General features: G+C 54.9%; 2 protein-coding genes across 3 annotated transcripts in view; one reads left to right on the top strand and one right to left on the bottom strand.

The window, feature by feature from the left end:
* Nucleotides 1–4,227: 4,227 nt before the first annotated feature.
* SBSN (suprabasin) lies at nucleotides 4,228–8,803 on the bottom strand. Of its 2 annotated transcripts, XM_035023755.1 has the most exons (5): nucleotides 7,812–8,803; nucleotides 6,939–7,184; nucleotides 5,417–5,482; nucleotides 5,265–5,309; nucleotides 4,228–4,379 (listed from the first exon to the last, which is right to left on the bottom strand). In XM_035023755.1, the coding sequence occupies exons 1-5, from the start codon at nucleotides 8,097–8,099 to the stop codon at nucleotides 4,356–4,358; spliced, it is 669 nt and encodes a 222-aa protein (XP_034879646.1). In that variant the 5' UTR covers nucleotides 8,100–8,803; the 3' UTR covers nucleotides 4,228–4,355. The 2 variants fall into 2 exon arrangements, with proteins under 2 accessions (XP_034879646.1, XP_034879645.1); XM_035023754.1 differs by having other exon boundaries at nucleotides 6,939–8,803.
* Nucleotides 8,804–12,145: 3,342 nt separating this feature from the next.
* The window catches only part of GAPDHS (glyceraldehyde-3-phosphate dehydrogenase, spermatogenic), a 9,506-nt gene continuing 4,853 nt past the window's right edge, over nucleotides 12,146–16,798 (top strand). Inside the window, exons 1-4 of the mRNA XM_035023858.1 lie at nucleotides 12,146–12,212; nucleotides 14,612–14,768; nucleotides 15,481–15,577; nucleotides 15,752–15,858. Coding sequence (XP_034879749.1) covers nucleotides 12,146–12,212; nucleotides 14,612–14,768; nucleotides 15,481–15,577; nucleotides 15,752–15,858 — 428 coding nt within the window. The remainder of the gene's footprint in view (nucleotides 12,213–14,611; nucleotides 14,769–15,480; nucleotides 15,578–15,751; nucleotides 15,859–16,798) is intronic.

Below are 16,798 nucleotides of genomic sequence, written 5' to 3'. Positions count from 1 at the left end.
TGCCCATAAAGAGAAAGTACCAGAAAACATAGAAGCCCACAACGCTATTACATGATAGCTGGCTGCGGGTCCTGTGTTAAAAAAGGAGATTGGCAAGTATGAGGGAGGTAGTCAAGGCACAGGAGCACAGAAGTTGAGTCTTCATCTCTAACATAATCAGAAAGTTTCAGAGAAAATTGAGAAAAGGACCCGGCTCTCACTGTGTGATTCAGACTTAATTCAAAGCCATGTTCCTGAACCAGCTGGATTCTCCCATGCACTCCCATGCTCTGCCTTCTGGAGAAAACTACCCTCAGGCATCTCTGGACCTGAGAGGTCACCTCACGTGGTCTGCAGGCATATTTATGAAATACCTGTTGTGAACCAAGTAGAAGGCTAAGTGCTTCCACATGCGTGATCTCATTTAATCCTTATGACAACCTCGGGGCGGGGGCGGGGGCGGGGGGAGGGTAGACATTCCCATTTTACAGGTGAGGTAACTGAGGCCCAGGGCTGGTAAACACATACATAATAGCGTGTTTAAAAGAGATGGTGGTAAAATGGTGCTGTCCGAATATGACCCAGGTCTGTCTGACTCCAAACAGCTTTTTCTCCTACATCCATGCCTCCTTTGTTCTTGTACCTAATGGTGTCCACAAATCTGACCTGCCTGACCTCATGTCCTCTGATTTCAGCTTTTCTAAGTCACTATTTCATTCATTCCGTAAGTATTTATTGAGTACCTATTGTGTGTCACACCTGTTCCAGGCACGGGGGATACAGTGTGGAAGAAGACCATCTAAATCTCTCTCCTTAGGGAGCTCATATTCATTGTGAGGATGTTGGACAATAAATGTATCAGGTGGTGAGCACTAATGAAGAAAAATACAGGGAGGTGAGGGACTAGAGAAGACAGAGTATTTTAAATCGGGTAACCAGGAAAGCCTCTTCGAGATGTGACCTATGAACTGACACCCAAAGGAAGTGAGAGAGTGAGCCATGAGGATGTCTGGGGATAGAGTATCCCAAGTGAAGGGACAGCAGTGCAAAGGCCTTGGGGTAGGAACCTACTTACTCTATTTGAGGACCACTTGTGACTGGAGCAGTGGGGGAAATGGGAAGAGTTGAAGTCAAAGAGAAACCGGCCCAGACAGGGGGACTTGGGGCCATTGTGAGGATTCTGATTCTTATTCTGAATGAAGTAGAACCAGGGGAAGGTTTTGACTGAGGAGGGCTATGGTCTGACTCAGTGTTAACAGGGTCCCTCTGAGGAATAGGCTGGGGGGCAGGGGGCAGGAGGTGGGTACAGAGACCAGGGAGGAGGCTTCGGAGTAGGGGGGACAGAGGCTGGACTCAAATGGAGAGAGGAGATGGGGCTTTGGATCTGGGTGGTGTCTCTGCTCCCCTCGGTGGTATCCTGAGCCTCCAGCTGGCATCTGCTGATCCACCTGTGCGCAGTACCTATCCTGCCGCCGAGCTTCAAATCCTGACTCCTCCCCTTACTAGCTGTGATCTTAACCCACCTGTGCAGTGGTTTCCTTGTCTGTCAGAGGCAGGAATGCGAGGGTGAAGTGAGGGAATCCTGGCGGGGTGCTCAGAACAATGCCTGGCATGCTCCTGTGCACCGACTATGTGTTCTTGCTAGTGGTGGGCACGTTGATGTTGGAGTATTTTCTTGGCAGTTTAATTGTGAGACACACACAGGCACGCATGCACCTCCTGAAGGCAGAAACTTAATTTTAAAGAGGACTTATTTTGAAGTAGCTCCCTCCCCCTCCCCGAGGGTCCCAGGGAGGCCGGCCACCTCAGCCACCAGCAGAGACCAGCAGCAGGGAAGTGCTCGTGACTAGGAGGAGCCGGGCCATCACCACTCCCTAGCTGGGTGGCCTCAGTCTGGGAGGGCGACCGTCATGGTGCCTGCCTCACGGGGAGCTCGAGAGGATGGAATGAATCATGTCCGTAAGTGCTCAGCACAGACATAGTCAGCACCCAATAAAAGAGAGCCTCCCCTCTGTTAGCTGCCAGCCATGTGTGCCTGGCCTCGGCCTCTCCTCTGGAACATGTTAGTCTAGGGGGAAAATGGACATTAAATGAGTAAATATATAATTATACATTGTCATAGCACTGTGAAGAAAAAGATCAGTGTGCCAGGCCAGAGAATAGGAAAGGCGGCCCTTTGTGTGGGTGGTGTGGTCAAGACAGCCCACACCTGCAGGGTAAGGAGCCACCAGCACAGGGGGAAAGAGGGACACAGAGAATATTCCTAGCAGAGGGAGGTGCACATCAGACCCCGAGGCAGAAGTGAGCCGTGCCTCGTTTACCCTTGAAAACCGGCTAAGTTCTTTTCCAGGAGCCTCCCAAGATTGACACCCCCCCACACACACACACACATAGGATTATCCCATATCACTTTGACACTTTCAGGACCCCCATCCAAGTAAACCCAGCAAGAAAATGTGCGTACAAATAAAATTGGTGAAAGCTTTTACTTCGGGAAAGAGAGATTGCCTAGAATATGCCCTTTCCAGAAGGGACGACTCCAGTTTGTATGAAATGAGCTCCAGCACAGAGTAGACCCTCAATAAATGTGTGATGTGAATGAATACTTCTTGTTTATTAAAATGCGGGAAAGGGACAATTACCATTTAACGTATTGATGCGTGGCTAGATGGGTAGATATGTGACAGATGGACGTGTGATAAAGCAAGGAGAGTAAAATGTTAATGGTAGACTGTAAGGGGTGGCTACGCAGGTATTCACTATAAAACTCATCTTTATTGTGCATTTGAAATATTTTCAAATTAAAATATCGTAGGGGAAGGGAAGGACCATAGGTCATAAAAATAATGGTATTCTACAAATCAGGAAAAATTCAGTGAACAGGAAGTCTCAGGAGTGTCACCTTTATTGTGCACATACAGCCCCCACCCCCACCCCCCCTAGTGGCATCTAGTTCTTATCGATGCATTGCTTCATATTTGTTTTCATATTCTGTTTATGCACCTTGTATACCCTGGGAAGCCTGTAAATTCCCCAAGGGCAATTTTTGGCCTCTTATTTTTGGTCCCACAATTGATGGAATTTTGGTGTTGGAAGCCGTGTTTGTAGTCTTCCCCTGCAGACAACCCCCCCACACACACACACACACAAACACACACGTATATAGAAGGAAATTGTGGCCCCCAGAAGGGAAGGAAGCTGCCCACAGGTACATGGTCCTACTAGGAATGCACATCTCCTGGCACATAGGCCAGTGATGGCAAGCCTTCTAGAGACTTTCTAGGCAACTGTGAAAGGTCAGGTTCTGGCAGTGGACAGCCAGGGCCCTGGCCCTTCTGAGCCTCCGTTTTCCTCATCCATCCAATGGGGATCACAAGAGGGCTTCTGCCTTTGGGTTATGAGAGGCTTAAATGGTTTCAGCTCTTCACACAGTACTGGAAGCTAGCTAGTGCTTAGTGAACAGTCGCTGCTATCATGCATCTGAAAACCAGGCCCTCTGTCCCCATTCCTGTCCGTCATAAAGGGGCCCACCCTCCTGTCACCAGGGTGCTTTCCCCCTGGGCCTTTGGTGCTCCTCCCCATGCAAGCACCTCCCACATGTATCTCTTCCTTTCCCCTCTGCACCATTCCCCACTGCTTGATGCCAAAAGGAAGACTGTATTTTCAGAATATGCTTTGTAGCTCAAAGTCCTTTCCCCTCCACTTCCTGACTATGTGACCTTGGTCATGTTTCTTAACCTGCAGGAGCCTCCATGAGCTTCTCTATAACAGAACCTCTTACCCAAGCGGGGGGGGGGGGGGGGGGGGGGGGGGGGTAGGATTCGGTGATGTCATGCGTGGAAAGCACCCAGCAGGGAGCCCAGCATTGCACAACAATTACAAGTTACCATTGTTATTCCTTTGGTGCCACACCCCCCCAAATGAGGATGCACCCCCTTGGGCTCCACCTAGGTTCCCGCCATTCTCTTCGCTGTTGCTTCTGCCCCTACTGCTGGCCTGAAGTGGCCTTCTCTGCACAGATGCTCCCCTTAGTGCCAAGCACGCATGGATTTTGCCCACTAGCGAAGCCTGGCTTGTCCCCGTGAGAGCCCTCTTACATCTGACCTGCCCGAAATCTCCAGCCCAGCCCTCCTGTGCATCAGCCCCCAGCTCCTTCCACAAAATAGCAAGGAAAGAGAAGCTTCCCCCCCCCACCCCTCCTCGGGGAGCACAGTGGACCATGATGAGAGTATAATGTGTCATATTTATTCACAAACCCCAGTATAGCCTCCTCCCGGGACTCAGGAAATCTGCCCCCCGCCCCCAGCTCTTCCGGGTCATTTCAGCTAGTATGACAACAGGAATGTCAGTCTGCTGAGGGAGGCCAGTGCATCAGTTTAGGGAATGATGTTGGCGACGCTCTGGAAGAGAGGAGAGAGGAAATGAATGCAGGGAACACAGCCCTGAGGGAACCAAGACCTCTGCCCTCACGTCCCCTAGGGAAATGAGGGGGACATGGGCATTAGCTTCTCAGGCCCAGGGGTTGCTTATGTTCTGCAGAATGTCTTCAGCAAAGTGCCTCCTAGATTCAGGAAGAACAGGGAGCCATCCCTCCCAGGGAGAGGTGCCAGGACCCTGTGGAGGAGCCAAGAAGCCTTGTCTGTTTTGCCTCAGAGGGTCCCCTGGCACCCCCATAGCCCAGGAATAAACAAGGCTGTGCCTTTGGGTTCCGGGCACCGTCCACAAGGGCTGTTCCACACCCTCCTCCTTTTGCCCCAGGCTCATGCAGTGATGCACTACATGCAAAGAGAAAACTGCAAAGCTTGGACTTTGCTCTGGGCCCAGGGTAGGGACCAGGGTCCCCCAGGAGGCTTTCTACTGGGGGGTCCCGTCAGCCAGGGAAAGCCCAGAGCTGCAGGTTCCCACCCCCCAGCATACTGCTGTAAGGCAGCAGAGGGCCTCACAGTGGGTTGAGGTAGGGAGGGAATCGGAGGGAAGCCGATGAGAAGCCGGAGCACATGGAGGGGATGGTTTCAGCAGCGTGCCTCCCTCGCTGGCCTCTGGGGGTCTGTTTTGCCAGCTTGCGTTTGCCTCAGCGGGAATGGAAAGCAGCCAGAAGAGGAAAGCAGGGTATGAGGGAAGCAGGTGAAGAAAGGAAAGGCCAGAGCTGGGAAACAGGTTGGATGGTGTCTGCAAGGCTGAGAGTCTGTCCACAGTGAAGTTGTCCATGGACAGGCAGTGGGAAGGGAGTGTGAGACTGTCTCCAGAGACAGAGAGCAGAAAGTTGAAACCTCCTGGGCACTCACCCTCCACAGAGCTGGAATGTTGATGAAGGGCTTGTTGACCGAGGCCTGGAATTCAAGGACAAGAGGGTTGGTCACCAGCATCCATCCCACCGCCATCGTAGGAGGGCCTTCCCTCCCCCCACTGAGTCCTTGCTGTGCCCTGGGAAACTTACTCCAGATGTTACTGTTGTGGTTGCGCCCCCTCCGTGCTGGCCGGTGGAAACGCCTGGATGAGTGCCCTGCGGACAAAGGCCAGACTGTCATTACAACCCCTCAGCCCTTGAGGATCTCCCAGGTTCCTCTTCCCCGGTGACCTACCGCCCTCTAGGGTGACTGGGGCCAGGGTGGGAGGCAGAAGCTAACCCCCTACCCCCTCATTATCCAGAAAGAAAACCCAAAGCCCATGTCGCTGTGGGAATTCTGTGAGATTGGAAGAAAAGCCTGGAAGGATGTCTGCCCCTACTGACTAGTCTTCCCCCAATTCCCTTTTATTTCAGTGAATGAAATGCCCTCAGTCAATGAGAAGGGCCTGAATGGAAACTGGAAAGGGAACCCAGAGGACCCACGCAAATCCTAGAACCATAGTTTAACCTCAGCCCCGACCTCAGCTCTACCCCTTCTATACCCTCTCTGGCCTGGTCCCTAACTTCGGTTGATCCCTGTCCTCATTTTCCCCTCAGATACTCAGCCGTGCCTTTGCTGCTGCTGGGCCAGCTTTGAATCCCATAACAAACCTCCCCTTCCTGACTCCTTCCCAGTGAAGCCTGCCGTCTGACTCAGAGCCCATTCCTCTACCGTGCACACTTTCTGTGGAGTCCCTTCCTCTTCACCCACCCATCCCTGGGTCCCCTGCCTGCGGCCTGTGTGGCTATCGGCTTCCAGGGCTGGGCCAGTCCTCCAGATGGTGTCCCAAAGACTCCTCATGGAGATTGGAGAGTGGGGAACTGAGGCAGGCAGGGGTCAGCCTTCTCCTATTGCCCAAGCCCATCGTTGGTGCCTGGCCCACTGTGAATGGCACCCCTTGCCTCCCCCTGGCCTCCAGTATTTGTTACCTCTACAGAAATGTTCCCTCTACAGAAATCCTCCTGGAGACCTCCTCCGATGAGGCAGTGTGGGGGGAAGAGAAAGAACCCTGACCTGTGATTGGCCAGACTTGCTCACTAGCCACCTGACCTTGGCAAATCCCCTTAAAACCTCACTTCTATCTCCTTATCTGAGAATCAGGGAGTCAGCATCCTCACCCTGACTACCTCAGAGGCTTGTTAGGAAAATTAAACAGAATAGGGCTTATCTCCCAAAGCCATTCCTCATGCTTACTCTGATGCTCTGGGTTTTCTCAACACTCACTCTGTTTGCACTGCACAAGATCTTGACTCAGTAATCATTTCCTGTTCCCCAGGAGAGGCTTCATGTTCCTCTCTTTACACCTCCTCAACTAGGAGGGCAGCTCCCTGAAGTGCAAAGGTTCTCACTGTCTGATCTAGGGCTTTGCGGACAAGATGGTTTGATCCATCTGACCAGCTGAGCACCAGCTCCTTTGTAAGGAGATGGAGAGGAAGAAAGGGAACGTGATCATAGAGCTCCCCAAGCCTCTTTCACTGAATGAAGGCTACATGGACTACCCAAATGTCCCAAGGGCTTAACCTCTCCCTCCCCCAGCCCCTTCTCCCCATTTACCCACCCCTGTTCACCTACATTCAGCAGCTGGTTGGCCTCCTTGCCGGCTTGGTTGACCCCATTATGAACATTCTGCTGCAACCTGTCCACCTCCTTCCCAGCCTGGCCAGCAGCATGGTGGACACCTTGGCCAAGTTTCTCCGCTTCCCTTCCAGGCTGGCCAGCAGCGTGGTTGACCCCTTGGCCAAATTTCTCTGCCTCCTTCCCGGCCTGGTTGACCCCATCGTGGACCCCTTGGACCACTTTGTCTGCCTCCTTTCCAGCCTGTTCAACGGCATGGTGAACTCCCTGGCCAAAGTGCTCCACCTCCTTCCCAGCCTGGTTGACCCCAGGATGGATCCCTTGGACTATTTTGTCTCCCTCTTCCCCAGCCTTCCCTGCAGCATAATGAACATCATGGCCAAACTTCTCCACCTCCTTCCCAGCCTGGTTAACCCCGTGATGGATCCCCTGGCCAAACTTCTCCGCCTCCTTCCCAGCCTGGTTAACCCCATGATGGACCCCATGGCCGAACTTCTCTGCCTCATTCCCAGCCTGCCCAGTAGCATGGTGGATCCCCTGACCAAACTTCTCCGCCTCCTTCCCAGCCTGGTTAGCCCCATGATGGACCCCCTGACCAAACTTCTCTGCTTCGTTCCCAACCTGCCCTGCAGCATCGTGGACCCCCTGGCCAAACCTCCCCGCCTCGTTCCCAGCCTGCCCGGCAGCATGGTGGACCTCATGGCCAAACCACCCTGTCTCACTTCCCACCTGGTTGACCCCATGATGAACCCCCTGAATCACTTTGTCTGCCTCCTTCCCAACCTGTCCAGCAGTGCTGTTGACCCCATGAGAAAATTTCTCTGCCTCCTTTCCTGCTTGTCCGATGCCACTGTTGATCCCATGGGCTACCTTGTCCAAGCCGTTGTTGAGCCCCTGGACGTCTTTGTCCAGTTCCTTGCCGGCCTGGCTCCCCATGTGGCTAAGTCCATTAAAAACTTTTTCCACTTCCCTTCCAGCATGAGTGATTCCATTGTTGATGCCTTCCAGGGCCTTGCCCACCTCTCTCTCTGCATTGCTCAGCCCTCGGTTGATTCCTTCAATGACCTTCTCAATGGGGTCATCATTGGCCGCCCATCCAGGAAGGGCCCCCAATAGCAATAGGAGGGAGCAGGAGCTAACCAAACTGGCAAGGTGCATGTTGTTGGAAGGGTGGGGAGGATGCAGAGAGGAGCCGGGGAAGCAAAGCTGCTATTTATACTCTACCTCCCTCTCTCTTCTCCACCCCTCATGACTCAGTTACCCCTGTGAGGCACTGACTTGGTCCCCAGTCAGGGACCTATTTCCCAGGGAACTTGAGTTGAGCAATGAAGAGGAGGAGGAAGAGGTGAGTCATGAATGGAGAACACTCACGTGGCATCTTTGCTCCTTGCCCAGCTCAGGCCCTCCACCCCAAAGCCCAGATGTCTGCCCTTCCAACCACCTCCTCTTTTCATTCCTCACCCACTATCTAGGCCTCCTCTCTCCCAACCTCACCTTCAATCACCCCCATCCCCAGGACCCAGGCCTAGTTCTTCACTCCTCTCAGGGGATCGAAGGATCCAGTTTCCCCAGCAGGAAGAGTCTAGGAAGATGGGAGGCTCAGTCAGGGGGGAGGAGAGCACCCTTGGGGAGTTGAGGGAGTCATCAGAGACTCACTGTTCTCGTTGCCACCCCCCTACGCTTACTACGTCCCAGCCCCACAGGTCTTCTCCCTGGTCCTCAGATATACCGGGCTCATTCCCGCCTCATGGCCTTTGCACATGCTGTCCTCTCTGCCTGGAAAGCAGAACTCACATCTTCACATGGTGGGTTCTTTCTTAGTCTGTTCTTGGTTCAAATGTCACCACAAAAAAAAAAAAAAAAAAAAAACACACCATCCTTGGCCATCTCTCAGTTATCCTGGGTGATACCATCCTTTTGTTTTTATAAGCACCACGATCCGAAATTATCTTTTATACTGTCTGCCTCATCTATCAGATTGTAAACTTCCAGAGGACAGGGCTTTTGTGTTGGTCACTGCTGTATCCCCAATTTTTAGAACATTACCTGGGGTTCAGTAAATATTTATAGATTGAACAAATGGATGGATTTAAAGAAGCACTCCAAAAAGGTATGTGATGTAAGCACACATAGTATGCTTGCTAAGGGAAGCCCCGGGAAGACAGGCCAAGCCTGGGTCTCAGAGGGTGCTGCAGAGAAGGGTGCCTGGGTCCCCAGAGCAGCCTGGGGCCCCTTGGGAAGGCTTATAGATTTTGGAGCCGGGACCTTGGCCTCCTGCTTCCCAGCCCTTGGGCAAGGGCAGAGGACCGATTGCCATGAGCTGGGACAGGACGCAGTGTCTCCTGAAAAGCCGGTTGGGGCAGCCACGGGGAGGGGCTGAAGACCTGGGGCAGTGGGAGACTGTCAGCCAGAACCTGGGCTGGAGGCCAGGGGCTCATCCTTCCTTCCTTCCTCCCCCTGGGGCCTCCTTGGTCCCAACCTAAAGCCCCAAGCATTGACATGGTGGCATGGGTTGGAGGGGAACGGCTGGGAGTCTACCCTGGGCATGAAGAGGGTCATCAGAAGGAAAGACAGGTGGTGGCTGGGAGGTCTTGTGGCAGCATAGCTATCTGGGGCTAGAAGCAGGCCGAGACCAGAAGAACAAGAGCCAGTGGGTGGGTAAGTTAGGTGCAGGGATGAAAGATATTTGGGTTTGGGTGCCAAAGGGAGAGACAGAGAGGGGGTGGAGGTGGGATTGCAGGTGGGAAGGAATGTGTAGGGTGTGAGCCAGCAGGGGTGACAGAGGTATGTGTGTGGGTGCTCGGGTGTGGTGAGAATCTGCATGTGTTTTCAGGCTTTGCTCAAACAAGGGTGACCAGGCCCACTCCCGTCAGAAGACCCACACTTCCACTCCAGGTCCTGGACACCCAGGCCCAGAGATCCAGGAACTTCTGCCATTTCTAGGCACTGCCTATAGAGGGTGACTAATCACGCCACCTCTCCAAGCTTGAGCTCATTAAATCTGTTTCCCAGTTTCACGCTCCAGGGACAAAGCCAAATCCCTGGGCAACCTCAGGTGTGGCTCTCCTGCCCTTGTCCAGTGCCTAAATGAGGGAGTTTCCCATGCCAGGGGATTGCAGGGTGGGGAGGGGTGGGTGGTGACCTGCAGAATCCTAATCCATCCTGAGATGGAGAGGTGGGGTTTCTCCTTTTGAAATGTACTCCCATCTTCTCTTTCCACCCCTCTCTCGGCCCATCCTGCCGTCTTCTGTCATCCGGGCCCGGGTCCCTCTAGATCCAATTCCCATTTGCCACTAATTGATTCAGGACTTTGGCATCTGTCCCCATAAGAGATTGGCCTGGAGTTGTCCTTTCTTTGCCGCCCTCCGCTGGTTTGGGTAATGTGAGCCTGCTGCCTTTCCAGAGCGAGTGGAGGTTTCCGTGGCCCAGCATCAGGGCCCTCCCACAGAGCACTCCCAGGAAGTGTGCTGGCCAGCTCATGGGGCCTTGGAGCACATGCCCTGCCCAGAACCCCTCCGTGTGAGAACTGCCACCTGACTTCCCCACTTTGGATAGGACCCGCACCAGTTCCCGATGCTTTTTGGCAGATCCTGCCCATAAAGTCATCTGGATCTGAATCAGCCTTGGGGAGGATAGATCTTAACTCCGGTTCTTCTCTTGTTATTGGCCTACTCAGATTTGCCATTTCTGTTTGCACCGGGGGTGCTCCTTTATATTTTCTAAGAAAATTTTTAATTGCATCTAGCTTTTCACATCTATTATTGTAAAGTTGTACAAAATTGATCCCTTTTTAGTCCTGGTTTTATTTGTGTGCTTTTCCACGCCCCGCTTCTCCCCAACCCCCATCATATGTGTTAAGTTTCTCCCCCTTTGTTTAATTAATACCTGCATTTTGGTCTTGGGCCATTGAAATTCCCCATCTGTACACCGATTTATTTTCAGTTCCACCTCTCTGGACCATCCAAGCAGGAGAGCCTCACCCTCACCCTCACCCTGTCCCATTGTGGGTGCTTGGTGAACTGAGTTCCCGTGAAGACTTAGGGAAGGAAGAGGTTATGTCATTCTGCCCCTTCTTGCTTCCACACCTCTGTCCGGGATGATGACTCCTTCCTGGCCCAAACCCCCACACCCCCTAAATCTTGGTCACAGCTGTGTGTCAGCCAGCCCTGCAGGTGAAGGCGCCTGTGTATCACAGATGTGCAAATGAGCCCCCACCCCCAGTGCGTTAGAGGAAAGAGCCATCTGTCCTGTTCTTCCCCAGAAGCTGCTTTGTGCCAGGCACAGTTCCAGGTGGCAGCAGAGGCCCCGTGCTGAACAACGGGACACAATGAGCATGTAAATCAGTAAGTAGATCATGACAAACTACATGAAAAGCCACAAGGAGAAGAACAGGGTGCAGTGAGAGGATCTGGCTTGGAGGTCAGTTAAATTTAAGATTGGGAGTCAGAAGACAGGGGAGGCGGCGATATTTATATACGCATTCTGGCGTCTGAGTGAGCACCTGCAGGCGCCAAACCTTCTAGTCACCGGGATACAAAAGTGAAGGTAGACAAGCACTCTGCCCTCTGAGAGCTTACAGTCTGGTGGGCAGAGACAACTGGCAAGAAAACGAATAAACAGGATGATTTTGAGAGAGAGACATATGCTGTGAGGAAAACAAAAACTGTAGAGAGGGTAGCCATAGAGTAACTTTGCACATAGGAGCATCTAACCCAGGAAGGGAAGTCAGAGGAGGCTTCTGGAAGATGAGCAGATTTGAGGGGGTGAAGGCCATGGCGACAGTGATGGAGGAAGGAGAGAACTTTACATGGGGAGTTAGGAGGGTCCCTCTTGAAAGGGTGGAACCGGAGGGAAACCAGGAGGCCCCCGAGCAAGGACAGGGCAGGGCTTTTCAGGCAAGAGAAAACAGCCAGGGTGGCTAACTAGCCAAGGAGCAGCCCAGAGCCAGGGAGAAGGAAGGGGAGGGGGAGAGAATAGGGCCTTGAGGACCAGAGTAAAAAGCTGGATTCTATGCTAGACGCCACGGGTGGCCTGGGGACGGTGGGGCTTGGCACGCGGACGTCACGCTCTTGGCCGCCGCCCCTGTGACATCACTGGGCACTGTGACGTCACAGCGAGAAGCTCCGGCCACACTAGCCCGGGCGCCCCGCGCCGCAGTAACATCGCGGCGGCCCCCGGGAGGCTAGGCCATGAGACCTTAGGCCATGTCGAAACGCGATATCGTCCTCACCAATGTCACCGTTGTCCAGCTGCTGCGACAGCCGTGCCCGGGTGAGGGAGGCGACGGGCCGACCCCGGGGAAGGGGAGACAGGGCGGTCGGGAGCCCCTGCAGCGCGCGTGCCCGCCTCGCCATGTGCACGAGGCAGGGGCAGGAGGTGGACTGAGGCGCCCCTTCCCTCCTCCCTCGCGCCCCACCCTCCCTACCCCTGCCCTGCCCGCCCAGTGGTTTCTGTGGCGATGGTGGCGGGCCAGGGAGCGGGTTTCCACCTGCCTTGCCGCCGCTAGCAAGCGTTGGAAGGACGGAAGCAGGGGCCGGCGCCGCGTCTACGAGGGCGCATTTTTAGGGATGGACGCTCCCGTCGCCCAGCGCCAAAGGGCCGCTCAGGAGTTGGTGGGCTTTGTCCTCTTGGGCGCTAGCAACCTGCCAGGGCCGCGCCAAGCACATTCCAGGCGTGCGCGCACCCCCCGGGGGGGCCAGTGTGTTTACTGTCCCCACTCACGGAGCGGCCACCAGAGGTAAGAGAGCGCAAGCCGCCTCCCTCGGGCTCTCAGCACCGGAAGAGCAGAGTTGGGCCTCAGAGTCCCCTGCTGGCTCCCACTGGGCAGCCCTGCCCCATGCAGCCCGAGGTGCGCACACACACCAGCCGGGTGAACCCAGGTCGGCCTGGAGGGCAGCCCGCATTCCCTCGCGGCTCCCGCACTGGCCGCCGGCCGGGGTGGGCGGGACGCCAGGGCCGGGGGCGGTGGGAGGGACCCCCAAGAAGCAGCGCCCCGCCCGGCTGCGAACCTCCTCCCTGCTCAGCACTTGCTCTGTGACCTCGGGCCTCGGTTTCCCCTCTGTATGGTGGGTTTCTAGCGCATGCCTTACAGCACTCAGTGAGCTGGTGCACCCAAGAGCTCCGCCCAGCACCTAGCCCATGGCGGCGCCCCGGAAATGGGAGCGGCATCCGAATGAGGAGAGCGCGCCTGCGCTCTTGTTTCACCTCCCAGGTGATGCTGCATCACTGAAGCCCTTCAGGCTCTTCCTTCCCAGTGCAGCAGCTTTCCTCCAGCCCAGGCACCCCACCCCGGACTGGCGGGGACGAGAGAGGAAGCCTGGGGGAAGGTGGGAGAGGAGAACCACCTGAGTTTTCTTTTGAAAGGTCGAGGAGTGGGCTCAGATTCCCACTCAACCCCCGTGGGCAAATCTCCCCCTTTCGTGATCGTGGAAGCAGAACCGCCCCACCCAGGAACGCAAACATCCTAGGGTCCCCAAAACCACAGGGTCATTGCCTCAAATAAAAATACCTTTAGGAACTGGTATTGCCGCAGGAAACCCACAGCCCAGGCTCAGGCCACATGGTCTGCGGCAGCCCCTGGAGGCCAGGCGGACCCACAGACCAGCTGGCCCATGGTTCTAGCCCCACCACCTCCCAGTGCCTTTGACCCTGGCGCCAAGAGCAACCGCCTTCCTCCTCCAGCCCAACTCCAACCTCTCCTCTCTTCCTTTCCTCACAAATACTCTTGGTAGCAACTTCCTCCCTCTGTTGACAACAGCACCTACTGGGTGGTATGATCTGAGTCCTCACAGTAGCCCCCAGGCAGAAGGTCAGACATGGCACCAGCAAACAGGCCAGAGAGGTCATTAACTTGCTCAGGACTACACAGCTGGCAGGCCTGATTCCCAGCTGGAAACGCTCTGCTGGCCAGCGCCCCCCCCCCCCCCCCCCCGCAACCCGCATCTAACTGCGGACTCCACGTCTCCCCCCCCTCTTTCAGGCCCTTATGGGCAGCCCGGCTCGCACACCTCCAAGCGCGTGGGGGTTTCAAATGCAGTCCGGGAGTGGGAGTGTGTAGGTTTGGAGAGGTAGAAGCTGGCGTGGGTTTCCTCTATTTCCTAACTACTCTGAGGATGAAAATCACCTGGAGTGCTTTTAGAACCAGGATTCCTGAGCCTCAGTGTAGACCCACTGAGTCAGATTTCCCTGGGAAGAGGCCTACCCCGGGGTTCTTATCATAACAGCTTGGGGTCCGCTGGGTTAGAACAATTATCAGACGAGTTTGGGAAACCATCTTTGAAATACTCATGTAAGTGGACTGTTTCCTAGACTCTCTCATAAGCATTACCTCTATCACCTCACTTAATCATCACAGTGACTCTCAGAGAGAAGTACTATCATCTTCCTTTGACAGAGGAGGAAACTGAGGCACAGACAATATGACCCCAAGAGATTGTTAAAAAGACATGTGCACTGAGTTAGACTCTCCGGGGAAGGGGCCCTGGCATTGGTATTTTAAAGCAAGCCCACCCCTACTCATTGTGTGGATCAGGTAGGTTGGGGAAACAGCTAGATGGTTAGCCGCCAGGGGCCAGGAGCCAGGAGCCAGCAACAGGTTCTGAGTGGCCAAAATGGTTCATTCTCTCCCACCATGATGGCACAACTCATTGCCCCCACCCAACCCCCAACAGTGACCAGAAGACCACCCCCACCAGAGCCCAAGGTTGAGACAGAGCAGGAGCCCCAGGCTGAGCCAGAGCCCAAACCTGAGCCAGTCAAGGAGGAATCCCCACTTCCTCAACCTAAGAAGGCTGCTGTGGTTCAGAAGCTGACAGTGGGCATCAATGGGTGAGTTGGCCCTAGCGTGAGCCATTCCTGAAGTCTTAGGGCCCGGCCTTTCCTCTGGTGGCTGCCTGGGGCATCTCCCCATTTCTTACCATCAGCGCCTTCATTCTGCCCACCCTTAAGAAACACAGGGAAAAGGCAGACAGGGCTCCACCCTCAGAGAGCTCACATTCTGGTGGGAAGACAGCAATCAAAGAAGGAACACAACAGTTCAGTGATGCATGTTGTGAACAGTGTGGAAGTCCAGTGAGACTGGGGAGCACAGCGGTAGCCAGCTCTGAGCTCAGCGCACAAAGAGCGGGCAGGAAGTCAGTATGCGGAGCAAGCAAGGGAGGAAGGGGGAGGGAGGTGGGAAGCTGGCAGGGGCGGTAAGCAGTCTGGATCTGGTTTTACTGATTAAGAGCCATGGAGGTGTTCAGGCCAAGTGACACACTCTGACCTGAAGTTCTAAGAGGATCGATCCAGCTACAAGGTCAGGAATAGGAGGGAGCGATGGATGGGTAGAGGAAGCAGGAAAAGCGGTTAAGAGGCTGAAGAGGACATCTGGGCAAGAGAGGACAGTGCCCGCACTTTGCCTTTTTTCCCCAGACTGAGGAGTCCCCCCCAGCCACCTAGGGTGCACCTCCTCCCTTATCCCTTTCTCTCCCATCCCCTCCTCTGCCTGCCAGCGGCGAGGATTCTGAGCACAACCCCCACCACCCTTGTCTCTGGACAGATTTGGACGCATTGGTCGCCTGGTGCTCCGTGCCTGCATGGAGAAGGGTGTTAAGGTGGTGGCAGTGAACGATCCATTCATCGACCCGGAATATATGGTGAGCGGCCAGCAGAGGGGAGAACTGGGAAAGGCGGGACCAGAGTGGGGAGGAGAGCTCCGTGGAAGGCTCCCAGATGCCATGTGAAACCTTCACCAAGATGGGGACTCCCTAGGGATGCTGGCTCCTCCACCCTTGGCCACCCAAGACTGGGAGCCCTCCTGTCGCCCACAGGTGTACATGTTTAAATATGACTCCACCCATGGCCGGTACAAGGGGAGTGTGGAGTACAGGAACGGAAAACTGGTGGTGGACAACCAGGAGATCAGCGTCTTCCAGTGGTAAGCATGCCTGCAGCAGATTAACACTGGGGCTGTGCGGAGGACTAGAATGGGATTCCAACCTCTCACACTGGGGGGTGGAGGCCTGAGTCCAGAATCCCCCAAATTGTGTGCACGCTTGCCTCTGGGTACTGGGGCAGAGAGGGGTCCCAGAGAAGTCCCTGACCCCTAAAATGCTTAAAAAAGCATTAATCTAAAAAGGTGTCCCACTCTACTCAAAATACTTTTAACACACATTTACATGTTTTCTCACAGGCATGTCAACTCAATATGTTTAACACTCATCTTCTGATTCTCCTTCAACCCCCAAACCTAGTCACCTCCCTCCCCAGGAAATGGCACTGCCATCTAGCCAACCCTTTCCACCCTGTTCCTAAACAGCAGCCAGAGGCCTTTTAAAAACATCAACTGGCCTTGGTGACTCCCGTATTTAAACCCTCCAATGGCTTCCCATACCTCCATGAATAAAATCCCAGCTCCTGCTGCGGCCCCCAACACCATGCGCTGCCCCCTGCCTTTCCATGTCATCCCACCCACTCTGGCCATCCCACCCACTCCAGTCATCCCACCGACTCCGGCCATCCCACCCACTCCGGTCATCCCACCCACTCTGGCCATCTCACCCACTCTGGCCATCCCACCCACTCCGGCCATCCCCAGCCATCCCACCCACTCCAGCCATTCCACCCACTCCAGTCATCCCACCCACTCCGGCCATTCCACCCACTCCAGCCATCCCACCCACTCCGGCCATTCCACCCACTCCAGCCATCCCACGCGCTCCGGCCATCCCACGCGCTCCGGCCATCCCACCCACTCCGGCCATCCCACCCACTCCGGCCATTGCACCCACTCCAGCCATCCCACCCACTCCAGCCATCCCATCCACTCCGGCCATCCCCGGCCATCCCACCCACTCCGGCCATCCCACCCACTCTGG

This window comes from Mirounga leonina, unplaced genomic scaffold (genome assembly GCF_011800145.1).
Source record: "Mirounga leonina isolate KUSES-001 unplaced genomic scaffold, KU_Mleo_1.0 Mir_177, whole genome shotgun sequence".
Classification (NCBI taxonomy): domain Eukaryota; kingdom Metazoa; phylum Chordata; class Mammalia; order Carnivora; family Phocidae; genus Mirounga; species Mirounga leonina.
Note: the sequence above shows the minus strand (reverse complement) of the source record. Positions and strands in the feature narration are given on the sequence as shown.

What these genes read in the sequence shown, in the direction of transcription:
- SBSN (XM_035023754.1), bottom strand. Translation starts at nt 8,099, where the DNA reads ATGCACCTTGCCAGTTTGGTTAGCTCCTGCTCCCTCCTATTGCTATTG. An exon ending in AGGCCAACCAGCTGCTGAAT is followed by an intron (nt 5,483 to 6,938) that starts GTAGGTGAACAG and finishes CTTTGTCCGCAG; the next exon opens with GGCACTCATCCAGGCGTTTC. An exon ending in CCACAACAGTAACATCTGGA is followed by an intron (nt 5,310 to 5,416) that starts GTAAGTTTCCCA and finishes CTTGAATTCCAG; the next exon opens with GCCTCGGTCAACAAGCCCTT.